We start from the raw sequence: 15,477 nt of genomic DNA on the forward strand, positions 1-15,477 counted from the left end.
TCCCGTATGGTCGAAACGTTAAAATAAATATATATACAACTTTAATTTGAGGCCAGTGTAGTCAGACCAAATCTCTAACCTCTGTTTTATAATTGTCTAATGATAAATAATAACAGTAGCATATATAATTGAGAGTAAATTAGTATATTTTATATATATATATATATTTATATATAAATAATATATCCACATATGTGCATAAGCATATATAAAATTTACAAAAATGGGTGCTTATTAGTCTTGCTACGTTACTGCTTTCTGCTACGGAAGGCCAGAAAGCATTTTTAGGCGGCATCTCGCGTATACCGGCACGGTAGAGGAACAAGGAGAACACGTGATTATCGGTCCTTGTCTCTCTTACGTGCGTCCGCGTGAGCGATGCAGTGGTGTATGTACGTGTACAGACATACACCACTACATAAAACCCGAGAATTGGTTTCTCGGCGTTGGCAACACTGAAACCGGAGTTTCGCGTTGTCACCGCACGAGGTCTCCAATATCAATTCGGAGTTTGCCTGGGTGTACTGCCGACCCTTAAACGCAGATTACAGTACATCACAAACTTACATTTCTTTTGACCCAAGGAGAACAAAAAGTCACGATAGTGTCAAAATGATGTCATTTTTGACTTTAAAATGTCAAATTTATATCAAGCCTTTCTGCGGTGACGTCAAAATGACGTCATTGTAGCCTGCATGGATATAGAGGGCGCTAAAACTTTAGAAATCGAAAGTGACGCCATACAGTTGCCATATTTATTTTGACGCGTGTTGTAACGTGTGTGCACGTGTACTACGCACAAAGCAAGCGTGAACAAATCCAGAAGAGGACGAATGGTCTGTTTTCATTAGTGGTGTGATTATTTGGCGGTTTAATTGTGCCTGGAAACACGAAGAAAATGAATTCATTAAAGGTATTTATAATTGCTAATTAATATTAACCTCTTGATTTTTAAAGTTTCATAGTTAAAATATTAGAGAATTGTGTAGTACAAATTTATTATTTTTTAAGATTTTTAAAATAATATTTGTTAGATTTTACATATTTTTGTGTATATTAACATCGTTGATGGAATAAAGTTCCTTGCGTTAGAATAATATATATGTGTCGGCTGACGCACTTTCTTTATAAAGATAGCAGAAAATGATCATATAGTTTGACATCAGAAAAATCCAACAAAGAGGTTAAAATAAAGCTGAGTAAATATTTCTGTTCATTTGAATAATCTTTCTTTTTTTATATGTATTGTTGTATTGTCATGTTGTGATAATATTTCTATTTACTTTAAATTTTTTTACTTTTATATTGTGTTTTGTTGTACTGTCATATTTATATTATGTATAATACTGTTGCGATATTATCTTATTTATTAAATTTACAGACTTTTATGCTGTCACACACATATACACATTTAGGTATAAATAATATATTCTCTTAAATTTATTTATTGTACGTAAAGCAAAATATGAAACGCAAGCTGCATGCTTCATTTGTGAAAGAGGTCAGGAAGCGTCTTAAGACCGAAGAAGTAAGACAGACTTTGACACAAGTTAATGATGCATTAGAAATTTTTGAACTAGAAGGTCATAATCAACATTCATGTGATAATTCATCAATTCATTCAGAAGTAGAAGAGAATCGAAACAACTTTTGCAATAATAATGATGAATTAGATGAAGACAATGTTAGTTTTGAGCAAAATGTGGAGACTGATGTTGATTCAGATGAAGAATTTGTAATTAATCTTCAGGATCAGAATGATATTCAATTAACACAGAATTCTGATGAATATCTATTAAAATTTTTGAAGAAATGGGCAATGAGAGGTGTTGCACATAGAAAAATTGATGAACTTCTTGTAGGACTACGATCCCTCCATAGTTTTTTACCAAAATCTCACAAAACTTTACTGCAAACTCCACGCAAAGTTGAATTACAACGTAATGGTAAAGGTTTAATGTGGTATAAAGGCATTATTGCTAATTTAAATCAAAGAATTACCGATGATTACTTGCTTAAACATAAAGAAATTATTATTGACGTAAACATTGATGGTTTGGCATTATTTAAAAGCACTGATGATAACTTCTGGCCTATACTGGGTTGTCTTATAGGAGAAGCTACACCATTTATTATAGGTGTGTGGCGTGGTGTTGGAAAGCCAGACAATCTTGATGCTTTTTTAGCAGATTTTATTCATGAAGTTGATGAATTAGCCCTAAATGGTTATGACTTCTATGGCAACCGCTATTCCTTTAAAATTAGAAATTACAATACATACTTGATGCTGTAGCACGACAATATGTAAAATGTATTTCAAGCCACAACAGTATCTATGCATGTGAAAAGTGCACAGTAAAAGGTGCACGTTTTAGAAATCGTCTTACCTTTCTGAATCTCAATGCATCATTGCGTACGGATGAATCTTATCGAAGAAGAGATCAGCCTAGTCACCATAATGGAGTATCGCCTCTAGAAAATATGGCAAGTGACAACAGTGGAATGGTTTCAAAGTTTCGTTTAGATCCAATGCATCTGTTATTTGAAGGGGCTTTTAAGAGATGGGTTCTGTATCTTTGTGGATATCAAGCTATCACATATGGTAAAATTTCAAGACTAACACGTTTGAGCTTATGCTCTGATATAATTGACATTGCTTCTTGGATTCCCATGAAATTCAACCGTAGACCAAGATCTTTATATTATAAAGCCAAGTTTAAAGCAACTGAGTGGAGAGGTATTCTTCTGTATGATGGAGTGCGCATTTTTCGATACAGACTTCATGAAAACACTTACAAAAACTTTTTATTAATTCATTCTGCATCTTACATTCTCTCATCTCCTGAATTTGTCAAAAGCAATTATTGGATTTTTATTGCTGATAATATATATCGTGAGTTTATCAGGCATTCCACAGATATTTTTGATAAATCATATGTGGTATACAATATACATTGTCTTTGTCACATGGCTACTGAATGCCAGAAAAATGGTACGTTATTGGATTTCAGTGCTTTTAAATACGAGTCTTTTATGGCTGTAATTAAACATCACTTGCGTTTAACTGATAAGCCTCTCCAGCAGTTAGTTAATAGGGATTTTGAGACAAGAAGGCAACTTGCTGCATAGTCAAAGAGACCAAATCTGAATAAAGTTACATTAAAAAAACAATTGCATAGAAATATTGTTCCAGAAATTCCTGGTGATCGCTATGCACAAATATATTTAAAGGATATAACTCTTTCGACTAATAAAGCTAATTGCTGTTTCTCAACAAAAGATGGGAACATACTTATCTTAACCGAAGTTATAGCTTCACCAAATGGCGATATATTATTAGCAGGGCATAAGTTTCTTTGCAAAGTAGATTATTATGACTACCCATTTCCTTCCTCATTCATTGGAATTTTTAAAGTGTCACATATAGATTCTGTAAAAACCATATACAAACTGCAGGATTTTTTTCAAAAATGTGTTATTTTACCCGATGAAGATAGTTTTCTTTGCATTCCTCTCCTTCACAATGGTCCTCAGTAAATTTTTGGTGAGATCTTATTGGTCATTTATGTCATTACTTTATTTGTTTTTTTGATGTAAACTTCAAATTTATTTTTTTACAGTATTCTGTCATAGAGTTTGTGCCTCAAGCTGAAAGTGATGAAGAAGAAATCCTTGTAGAAGTTGTACCAACCAAGTGGATTAGCGAGGACAGACAGTTTTGTTATTATCCGCCACGTTTCATGAAGGGGAAATGTATGAAGATGGTGATGAGTCTGGTGGATTATGATTCATCCACATGGGAACTGCTGCCCATTATATTTCATCATAGTTATTGTAAGTTTTTATCTTTTTTTTTACAGTGCAAGACTATATCTTCGTAATTTAATCTTGTCTTGTGGTTTTTGCATACAGCCACTTTCAATGTTGCCCGAAAAGCTAGAAATAAAGCTGTTAAAGAGGACACAATTGTTGCAACAGATGTTGAGACAGACTACAATCAACCACGCAAGAGAAAGCCGCCTGAACATCTAACATTTTCATCAGATTCTGAGTCAGTTGAAGAATCAAAAAAGAAGAAACTTAATATTCCAAAACACAATATTCCAAAACCTAGTTCAATTCTGTCTTCAAAGCTCAAGGAATTATTTGAGAGTAGCAAAGCCAAGAATTCAGCTAAGTCTACGAATGAATATTTTGCTAATTCAAATCTTTCATCTACATCATCAAAGAAAAATACAACTCTTGTTCGTCGATTATCGCAGGAAAAGTCTACACAATCTGGTTTGTATTTCTAATTACTGGAATTTTATTGCAGCATTTAATAGTAGTAGACTATCCTTATATGCTCTTGTACTTTTATTTTTCAGAATCTATTAATAAAGAAAACTTGTCTGACAATGAAATGTCATCAACTTTGAGATCTCCAAATTCTTCTTACAATTTTGATTTATCTGAAAAGGCTTCCACTTTTGAGCAATCTCCAGAATCTCAAGATATACTTACAAAATCTGATTACGATAGTGTGAGACAAATAAATAAAAAAAAAAATTCTCGAAACAGATCTACATCATTAAAAAGGTTTTTAGAAGGTATTTTTATTGATTACCTTATTATTATGATAAAAAATAATTAATTAATTCTGAATTGAACATTTTATTATTGATAGGTTCACAGTCTTCACCAGAACTAGCTAGTAGTAAGTTATATTCTCTACTTTATTTTTATAATGAAAGAATAAAAATTGTTTTCATTGGCAAGTGATCATTTCTACATATACAATAATTTTATATTCTACATATACAATAATTTATGCTGTAAGCCTTAAATTTAATCCATTATATTCGATTATTCTTCTGACATTTAACTATATGATTAGTTTATTTTTTACAATTTACGGCTTTAGGTATTGACAGCCATAAATCAGGTTTAAGGTTTATTATACCTGTTATAGAATCGAACTTTTATAGTAATTTGTCAATAATATAAAAAAGTCATTATTATCAATAACATTAGTAACTCTCATTATATTAATTAATAAATTTGAGTAAAAATAGTCGGTTCCAAAAACTATCACTTGCCAATGAAAACAATTTTTATTATTCGTAAAAGATTAATTATAATCACAGAATGTGTGAGAGAAATAATCGAATATGATTATACATATAATTAATTTCTTATGATTTAAAAGTCTGGAAGTTTCTACATATACAATATTATTATTATTGTATATGTAAAAACTTTCAGACTGTTCGTGGGACGCCACGTACTCAAGTAAAAAAGGATTTATTGGATGGTTTTATTTTGGCACAAAAAAATGAGTAAATTTACCGGGTTCGTAATCGCGGATTACTCGCTCGTTAACGTTCGGGTCTCTTGGACGACTGACTCGTCGGAGCGCTTAGGCATTTCACCCAAAAACGGGGCAAGCGTGCCTCGCAGGGAAGATCACGACGTGCTCACGCTTGAGAGTCGCATGGTATCACGCGCCCATCATGCCGAATAACAGTTCGGACGGACTCCGAACATTCCGCCCGCCTCCGTCGTCCTCGACGGAAGAAGTGGCCACTGGTCTGCTGAACTCAAGGTGTCTTCCCCTTGTCGTCCTCGGTGGGCAGCCTCACCAATTTGACCAGAAGCCTCGTGAGGGTGGAATCCGCGGTGCGGACCTGTGCAACTTTCACGCGACCGTCTGGTCCGGGGTGTAGCGCTAAAATCCGCGCCATCATCCAGCGCGACGGTGGGAGTCGCTCGTCCCGGACGACGACGAGCTCGCCGACTCGGGGAGCCTCGGTCTCCTTGGTCCATTTTCCTCTCGCCTGGAGGGTATGTAGGTAGTCTCGCGACCAACGAGACCACAGGTGCTCGGTCAACTGCTGGAGTAACTGCCATCTGGAGAGTCGTCTCTCGTTGACACCCTCCAGGCTCGGTTCCGGAACGCTGACCAGCGGCCTGCCGATCAGGAAATGTCCCGGAGTCAACGCGCTGAGGTCGTCCGGATCGTCCGATATGGCGTGTAGAGGCCTCGAATTGAGACACGCCTCGACTCGTGCCAAGAAGGTGCCAAGCTCCTCGAATGTTAGGGTGTGTTCCCCGACGACTCGGCGGAGGTGGTGTTTGACCGATTTGACCCCGGCTTCCCAGATCCCGCCAAAGTGGGGCGTCGCCGGCGGTTGAAATCGCCATTCCGTGCCGTCGTTCGCCAGTGCTTCCGCGATGGGGCCTCCTTCTGCACCAGCGGCCTTGAGGGCCGTCCGCAGTTCCCGATCGGCTCCAACGAATGTCGTGCCCTGATCACTGTATACGACGGCCGGTACGCCGCGTCTGGCGGCGAAGCGATGGAACGCCGCAAGGAAGGCCGAGGTCGAATAGTCGCTCACCAGCTCTAGGTGCATCGCGCGGGTCACAAAGCACACGAAAACCGCGATGTACCCCTTGCAACTGCGATGTCCTCGCCCCTTGGTCGTCCGCACGCCGATAGGACCAGCATAGTCGACCCCGCACGTGGAGAACGGGGGAGCCGGCGTCACCCTGGTCGCCGGCAAGGGCGCCATGAGAGGCTGGAACGGGGCGGCCCTATGCCGCACGCACGTAACACAGCGATGAAGAATGCCACGGACCAGGCTGCGACCCGCCGGTATCCAGAAGTTCCTCCGCAGGTTCGCCAAGGTCATCTGAACCCCGCCGTGGTAAACCCTCAGATGTGCGTTCCTCACCAAGAGTTCTGTAAGACGATCGAATCTCGGCAGTATAACTGGATGGTTCTCCTCCTGCAACTGACGTGAATGTCACTTGCCAATGAAAACAATTTTTATTATTCGTAAAAGATTAATTATAATCACAGAATGTGTGAGAGAAATAATCGAATATGATTATACATATAATTAATTTCTTATGATTTAAAAGTCTGGAAGTTTCTACATATACAATATTATTATTATTGTATATGTAAAAACTTTCAGACTTTTAAATCATAAGAAATTAATTATATGTATAATCATATTCGATTATTTCTCTCACACATTCTGTGATTATAATTAATCTCTTACGGATTAAATATTATATTTATTATAGATAATATAGATTTGACTAAAAACTGTCATTTGATTAATGTGGTTTTCTGACAGGTAAACCTCAAGATCAATTAATCCTGAATTACATGCAAGAATTGTCAACGAAGATAGATTGGCTGCACATTAAGATTTCTCAAACTTTGAACGAATTGTTCCCCAATAATGACGCTTTTGATCAGCCTGAAGGATTTCCCTCCTTGCCATTGGAAACTGAGGAATCTTTTGTAAACTTTGATGAACAATTAAATAATAAAGTATTATATGGTCAAATGGTGAGTATTTTAACTAAGGCACTATAAAAGAAGATATTCTCACGTCCGCCATTTTTTTTCCAACTAGGAGGAAATTAACCAATCACAAAATTATTTTTCTCTAAATTCAATTGTGATTAGTTAATTTCTTCCTAGTTGGAAAGAAAATGGCGGACGTGAGAATACCTTCTTTTATAGTGCCTTATTTTAATCACTGTTAATTCAAATATGTATATCTTTATTAAATATTTAAACTGGCTTTATGTTATAGCTCAATTACCTGTTACAAAAAGGAAAGGAAGAAACAACCTCTATTTACACTTATTCTATTTTGTCGACTTTACTTAGGAACAACGTAGCACGACTCATTAGTTGGAAAGGTTCTGGAGGAGTCAAGCTCAGTTTTCAAAAATCCAAAGTGAAAAATCTAATAGAAGGTGATTATCATCTTGTTTTTTAAAATTTATTTTCAAATTTATTAAATATATATATATATATATATATATATATTCAATTAATGAACAAATATATTATATTAGAAATATATATTTAAAGTTAAATTATTGTTTGCTGATTAGAATATTAAATTACTCCTGCTTTATTGTTTTTTTTTTAATTATAGGTGTTTGTTTCAAGAAGTTTCCTAAGGTGCAGGTTTCCGTATTTGAAGACCATATAAAACGATGGTTTAACACTTCTATGCAGCGATCAGACTAATTGGATCTTTTGATGGGGATTAATTGTATTCCGACTTTAACACATAAATTCTACTTTTTTTTATTTGTCACTTTTTGTCTTAGTTTAAATAAGGTAAATAAAGTTAATTTATTTTTATTTTTTAGTTCTATAAAATATATATATTTATCTTTGTTATGTCTTTAAAATTTTTATTCTTCAATTAAAAAAGATAGTATATTATTATATATAATATTTCTATAATAATATTAATTTTGTAAAGTTATAATATTTGTTATTTAAAAAAAAAGTAATATTTCTTTTAATTTATAGAAGAGCTTTTCTATATTTAATTTTTTTTAGTTAAAGACTTCTCTTTATAATATTAAATGTTTAGATGCAAAATATTTTTAAGTTAACAAAGACACTACAATAAAAAGTAATTTTAACTTATTTCTACATTGTTCTTTCTTTATCTTCTACTTGTGAAACTGCTTTAAAGGAGATTCACACCTAGACAGAAAGCAGAAAACAGCAAAGCATTAATAAGCTAATATATTATAACTCGCGCTGATAGTAAGTAGTAACCGAAGAATTTTTCTGTTGTATTATGTTTACTACCAGTCCGAGTTTTGATTGGCTAATGCTTTCCTGTTTTCTGCTTTTCTGCCTAGGTGTGAATTCTCCCTTATTCAATGCACTGAATATAAAAAACAGGTCAAAATAATGTCAAAATATAGTCACTTTTTTCCCTGTTTGACGTCATTGTGATTTTCGCCATTTAACTTCATTTTGACGTCATTTTGACATTATCGTGACTTTTTGTTCTCCTTGGGTTAAAATATCTTATTTTTGCTTTAAAATTTAATTACAGTAATTAAAATTTTATGTAAAAAAATAAATATTAATTTGTACTTAAATGAATTACATTTGGAATAAAATCTTAAATATTTTCATTATTAAGTTTGCTTGGAAACACAATGATAATAAGAAGAATTTGTATACCTGAACTCTTCGCTGTCTGAACTCAATTATTCAATATGAAGAAAAACTTGAATAAAATCGCTAAGACTGGACCACAAGGACTTTGCATGTGTGACATTCTCAATATGTACAGCAACTTGTTTGTTCTTCATATTTAAATTTTGCTTCCTAAAAAGATACAAAGATTAAATTATATAGCATTACTCAATAATGTAACGGAGTAATGTATTTTGCTACAAGTTCGAGGTTACTTGTAAACAGATGGCAAAATAATAATTAATTTAGGCATTTAATGCAAAAAAATGTAATGATATAATAGCCGATTAAACTTAATGTGTATTCGCATATCATCGTTGTATATTAATGTAGACAGAAAACATACACCATTGCATATCAAATTTTTGATCTGTCTACAGTAGTCTACATTAAGATGCAACGACGATATACAGATACACATTAAGTTGATTTTGTCATTATATATCATTACATCTTTTTTGCATAAAATGCTTAAATAAATTCTTAATTTGCCATGTTCTTACAATTAACCTCAAACTTGCAGAATATTTTGTGTCACACATATTATATTATAATAAAATGTTATAAAAATATTTTTCATAATGCTTTATATATTTTTAAAAAAAGAGTTTACATACAAAATAAAAGAGATTACCTTATTTAATCAAAATTACGCTTTCGTTCTCCTCGCCCGTCGTCCATGCGGTCGTCCGTCGCCCGTCGGCAGCAAAAATAATAGAGAATGTTCGGCTTGGAACCGCGGAATATACAAATACATTTAGAAAGCGTAATCCCGCGTAATTAAAATTATATAACACTAGTTCTTTAATTATAATAAAATAATATATACAGTATTATTATTTTTATAATTTAATTTAATATATATCTATTAAACATCTTTTAAAAATTTGTTTTAAGATGTCTTTAACATGTGATGTATAATAGATATCTTTTAAAATTACATTAAAGACATCTTTTAAAAGAAATTATTTAGATATCTTTAATATGTATATTACATAATATGTTAAAGATATCATTTAAAATGTCTTCTCAGATATTTAAAGGTATCTTTTAGAAATTCTACAAAGAAATCTTGAATAAAGTATTTTTAGACATCTTTTAGATATCTTCTGGATATCTTTTAGAAATATCTTGAATATTTCTTTAATGAGATATCTTTTAGATTTCTACAAGATTTCGATGTTTACTGGGTTGTTATTACTTCCTGAATAGGAGTAAATATTTCTTTTAAATGTGACTGAGATGATGATAAATGTGCGCTTACTGCTTTAACTATATTGGATTTATTATATAAAGTGTTCTTCACAATTGTAGGAAGCCTAGAAAATATCTTTGCATTCATATTAGTTGCATGTATTGTTGATTCTCTCTCTTCATCAGAAGATTCAGACGATGTTGTTTTATACTTTTGGTTTTGTCCTATTACTTTTTCCAATAATATTTTCATTGTCATCTGTCGCGATATCAGATGTCCATTCATATTTTTCCAACTTTTCTTTTGATTTTTCAAAATTGTCTGAAAATATAGAATAAGAAACCAAGAATTTTATAACCTAATTTTTAAACAGAATGTTATATTGATCTTACCAGTTGTAAAAAGAACTTTTTTATTTTATATATTTGCCACTTTTCTGTCGGTGTTTCTTTCTTTTTTAGTAATTTATTATAACTGTCCTGTGTTTTAACAGGTGGCTAAAGTACTTCTTGTTTTCGTGGTGTGAGCCACTGTGAGTGAACACTAGCCAAACTTCCATCATTTGCTTCTGTACAAAATTCTACTCCTACAAATGCCATCTATGTGTATCAACAATTATAAAGGCTGCATTATACAATATGTTAATTAAATTTTTTAAATGAATTATAAATATAGATATTGTAAAGCATTTACATTGCAATATAACCTCACATGTCTAATTCATGCGTATATCTGTGCAAAATAATACAAAAAGATATTTTTATCTTACCTTATTGATGTTGAAATGCACTTTAATAATGTACAAACTTAAACACAATTTAAACTTCTTACTTAAATTTACTAAAAAATAACTTAAAACACATAATACACATGTGGCTTCTGCCTGCACGAGATACGAAAACGCTTGCCTTACACATGTGCTCGCCGCGCGGCAAGAAGGGACGCGGTATAAGCGGGAAGCTTGCTACCTAGCAAGCTGACATCAAAATGACGTCAAAATGACGTCATTTTGATGTTTAATAACGTCAGCTTGCTACCTGGGACTCTTGCATAACGCATAACAAATATGCATAAGGAATTCAACCAATCGAATTTCTTATGCGTATGCGTTATGCGCTTATGCAAGAGTGTGTGCTTGGGCCTAATAGTAATAATAAAGCCAATAAACTTTGCTCAAAAAGCAATACGTTGATTGGCTATCGTGTGTTACTTCTTAATTGCCGCGTGGCACCAAGGTAGCAAAATTCGTCATTTTGACGTCAATTTAACATCAAATATACGTCAAAATAACTATAATTTAGTTTTTGGTTAATTGTCTTGTTAGCTGGGAAGGTCATCTATCGGACGGTGAAAGAAATTTTTTTCTATAATTACTTTATGTCGATGAGGTCGGAAACTTTTCAAATGACCTTTGTATTTGAAAAAAATATATATTCATAAATATTTATGAATTTTTATCATAAATATTGTGTGCTGTCTGGGTCATGTATAAAGTAATTTTACCGCGTGCACATATAAAGATATATTTTATTTATGTATAATAAATTCATAAAATACTTACTTCAATAAGTTGGTTTAAAGAATACATGCTATTAATAATAGCAGTTAATGTTGCAATTATGTTAATTTGTCTACAAAACAACAAATGTACAGATAAAGTTTGCATATATCATTAAGAATAGTACATATACATACATATATATATATATATATATATATATATATTTATGTAGGGAATAATATTATTTTTTACCTAAGATTAATTCTTTCAAAGTTTTTTAATATATATGTTAGTACATCATTATTTGTTGCATGTTTTGCAATAATATTGAAGAAACTATTAATCAAATATATTTCAATTTGCCGATTTAGTTTACGCGAAGAAATACATGATGTGGGCTTAACATCATTGATTCGATCTAAATAGAAAATTATAATGATAGAGCTTTTAGTGCAGGGCAGAAATTTCCTAACGCAACTTTGTTTCAAAATTTATTAAATTTATCACGAATATGCGGAAATTATTAATAATAACCAGTCAATGTGATAAATTTATCACTTTAACCTTATAAGATTGAAGTTATTGGTTTGTATTAATAATGACCGGTAATCTATATATATAAGCACCATCCGTCTGTCTGTCTGTCTGTCTAACCGCGAACTACTTCCACATTTGTGGACTGATTTTCGTGAAACAGGTACCAAAATGTTGCAAATTTTTCGGGGATGGATATTATGTGGTTTTTTTTAAGTTTTACACTTTTACCCACGCACCCACCCACGCAGTTGCATATTTATGGACCGATTTTTTTCGAAATTGGTACTAAAATGTTGCAAATTTTTCGGGGAGTGTGACGATGTGGTTTTTTTAAGTTTCCACCCATCCACGCACCCACCCACGCATTCACAAATTTATTGATCGATGTTTTAGAAATTGATAGTAAAATTTTCTAAATTTTTTAAGAATGGTGATGATATGGTTTTTTAATTTTTACACCCCTATTCACGCATCTACCCATGCATCACCTACGCACCCACCTACGCAATCGCGTAAATATTTATGGACTGATTTTTCGAAATTGGTACCAAAATTTTGCAAATATTTTAGGTAGTGTGACGATGTGGTTTTTTCTTAAGTTTTCACCCACCTTCGCACCCACCCACGCATTCACAAATTTATTGATCAATGTTTTAGAAATTGATATTAAAATTTTTAAACCCACGCACCTATATATATATATATATATATATATATATATATATATATACCCATGCAATCACATTATTATGCGAATTTTTCTACGCATTCATACATTCACCGATTTTCTCGAAATCGGTCTCAGAGAGATCATCGTTAAGGGGGTTGTTTATTAACAATCGGCGCGATATTCAGCGATCAGCGGTGGGAACATCAGCAAAAAATAAAAATATTAATAATAAAAGATAAAAAAACATTTCGGTACATATTTCACGAAAATCAATCCATAAATGTGTAAGTAGTTCGCGATCAGACAGACATACAGACAGACTTAAAAAATTTAAAGATTACTTAAAAACCACATCGTCGCTCACCCCGAAAAATTTGCAACATTAAAGGAAATCCAAAATCTTTTATGACAAATGTTGTATAACAAAGAGTTTTTGTAAAATGAAAAATTGTGTGAAAACTAATAAGCAGGGTCAGTGTTGGGAAACTAGGCTTTGAGGCCCGCGCTTCGCGCGGGCCGAAAAGGCTAGTTATTATTAATAATTCTCAATTAATTACACTGACTGTAACATATACATATTACACACCGTACATTTTCAGAGTTTTTGTTAATGATGAAAATATTAAACATATTGAAAATTATATAATTTTAACCACAATATATGAATTTCCACATTGCTGTAAGTTGAATATTTCAGAATACATATTATGTTTTGTTTTCAATAAATAGATTGTTTCATTAATTTACACTTTTTCGTGTTGATAATCACTGCATTGTACAAAATAAATTTAAGTATAAATATCTTAAATATTGAAAAATTACCTAAGTATACCAGTTTTTAGATGTTGATTCAATTTACGATTGGCTTCTTTTTGACACGTTGTGCTTTCGAAAAAACATGCCCATTTTGCAGCCTCCTGTCTTAAGCATTTTGTAAGATCGGGTTCATTAGTTAAAGGATCTTCTTCGTATTTAAATTTTTCAAGCATTTAATATTTCCTGCATTTTTTCTTACAAATCATAAAATAATATAAATTTAAATTAGTTTTTAGTATTAAAAATTGTTGTTATATATGTATACATAATTTTCTAATTTTAAATAAAAACTTTGATAATACGATAGGATTAGTATAATGTTGTTCTATATATAACAATTATTATATGAGTTTCTTATTAAAGCAATGATTTTACAAAAATTTTGTTAAATATAAAAAATGAACATATTAATGCATTTTCTTCTTGAAAATTTAATGTAAATCATTAAAATAATATTTTACAAAGCAAAGTTTCACTTTTACTATTTTATCAATTTTCTAATGATTCTAAAGTCTTGTAGAAAAGAAAATTGATATGGTTATAAAACTTGTTTAAAAGAAGTCGATATAAGTTACGACATTATATAGATTTAGCAAACGATATAAATATAACAACAAATTTTATTATAATAAAGCATCATAATAATTAAAAATAAAAAATATCAATTAAATTATAAATGGTAAATCATAGTGTTGTGCCTCGGGTGAGACAACGAAGGGATATGGCCGGATTAGAAAGTGGACTTCCGAATCGTCGCGGTTTCTCCGTAGATTATAGTCTTGTTAGATGTAGAGTTCCTTTTCTTTATTCAATATATATAGGTATACAAACTTATCAAGACTCGGCGTATAGTTATTTCTAAACCTCTGGTAACTTCGTTTCTCTTTTCCGCTCGTTTGACGCGACTCTAGATTTATTTGATCGTTAGTTAACGGCTCGTCTGATTGCGAGTCAGGAGTTATCCTTGATATGACTCGGTTGGTTGGTCTAATTGAACTCGTTTTCTGTTCACTCCCGAGTTTTTACGTAAACTCGGTTTTTTGTTATTTTGTTTGGAAGGGATGCCTGGCGACAAGAACCCGATTGGTGAATAGCTTTTGCTTACGGCTAGATTTTGAGCGCAGAGCTGTTCAAAAGATGAAGCTCTTAGCTTGCGTCTTTGCGGTTTCCGGCCCACTGCTGTATCAGCGATCTCCACGCAGAAAGTGTAGTAATTCTATATTTTATATCTGCTAAACCTATAATTATAGTCTTTCGGGCTATAACATCCCTCCCCCGTTGAAAAAGAAAAACGGAGGTACGAGGTTTTTTGTTATACATTTGGTTTTAACAATATTTGATTATGTTTATATCTTATTCTACGTCCATTTATATTGTAGTTTCCCCGATACATAGTAGGTTTTATAATTGTTTCTTAAAATCTAGTACTTTGACTCCTTTTTAGTATTAATTTCGGTATTTCAAAGTATGTACATCGCGAGCAGACAATTAGGTAAGTCCTAATTTTCAATAAATAATTTTAATCTGTTTGCATGCGCACCATTTTTCTCCCTCTTTTTATAGTGTAATTTACGTCAGAGTTTTTCTCTATTATTGTGTACGGTCCTACTCATAATGCGTCTAATTTCTTGGATCGTCTGCGTTGGAGTGTCTCATCGTATACGAGTACCTTGTCGCCTATTTTAAATTTGGTTTCTTTCGCGGATTTATCAAAGTGTTCTTTTGATTTTATTTTATCTTCT

General features: G+C 32.6%; 2 protein-coding genes and 1 long non-coding RNA gene across 3 annotated transcripts; 1 reads left to right on the forward strand and 2 right to left on the reverse strand.

Annotated features, from left to right (window-relative positions):
- The first annotated feature begins 724 nt into the window (after nt 1-724).
- Nucleotides 725-8,125, forward strand: LOC114931617 (uncharacterized). The gene is made up of 8 exons (XM_085488202.1): nt 725-913; nt 3,621-3,834; nt 3,913-4,281; nt 4,368-4,589; nt 4,667-4,696; nt 7,125-7,342; nt 7,593-7,758; nt 7,944-8,125. Exons 1-8 carry the CDS (start codon nt 899-901, stop codon nt 8,036-8,038), a joined length of 1,329 nt encoding a protein of 442 aa, XP_085344328.1. The 5' UTR covers nt 725-898; the 3' UTR covers nt 8,039-8,125.
- On the reverse strand, nt 5,008-9,772 carry LOC114931616 (uncharacterized). The gene is made up of 3 exons (XM_029303739.2): nt 9,651-9,772; nt 9,002-9,148; nt 5,008-6,773 (listed from the first exon to the last, which is right to left on the reverse strand). Exon 3 carries the CDS (start codon nt 6,669-6,671, stop codon nt 5,580-5,582), a length of 1,092 nt encoding a protein of 363 aa, XP_029159572.1. The 5' UTR covers nt 6,672-6,773; nt 9,002-9,148; nt 9,651-9,772; the 3' UTR covers nt 5,008-5,579.
- A 431-nt stretch (nt 9,773-10,203) lies between these two features.
- LOC146720635 (uncharacterized) lies at nt 10,204-11,067 on the reverse strand. Its single transcript, XR_014925997.1, has 3 exons — nt 10,981-11,067; nt 10,604-10,810; nt 10,204-10,532 (listed from the first exon to the last, which is right to left on the reverse strand). It is a non-coding gene; the product is annotated as an uncharacterized LOC146720635 (long non-coding RNA).
- Between the last annotated feature and the right edge of the window lie 4,410 nt (nt 11,068-15,477).

This window comes from Nylanderia fulva, unplaced genomic scaffold (assembly GCF_048542155.1).
Source record: "Nylanderia fulva isolate GAGA-0341 unplaced genomic scaffold, ASM4854215v1 Scaffold65, whole genome shotgun sequence".
NCBI lineage: Eukaryota > Metazoa > Arthropoda > Insecta > Hymenoptera > Formicidae > Nylanderia > Nylanderia fulva.

Coding starts and splice junctions, on each gene's coding strand:
- LOC114931617 (XM_085488202.1), top strand. Junction 3,835..3,912: donor TATATTTCATCATAGTTATT/GTAAGTTTTTAT, acceptor TTTTGCATACAG/CCACTTTCAATGTTGCCCGA. Junction 4,590..4,666: donor ATTAAAAAGGTTTTTAGAAG/GTATTTTTATTG, acceptor TATTATTGATAG/GTTCACAGTCTTCACCAGAA.
- LOC114931616 (XM_029303739.2), bottom strand. CDS start 6,671: ATGACCTTGGCGAACCTGCGGAGGAACTTCTGGATACCGGCGGGTCGC.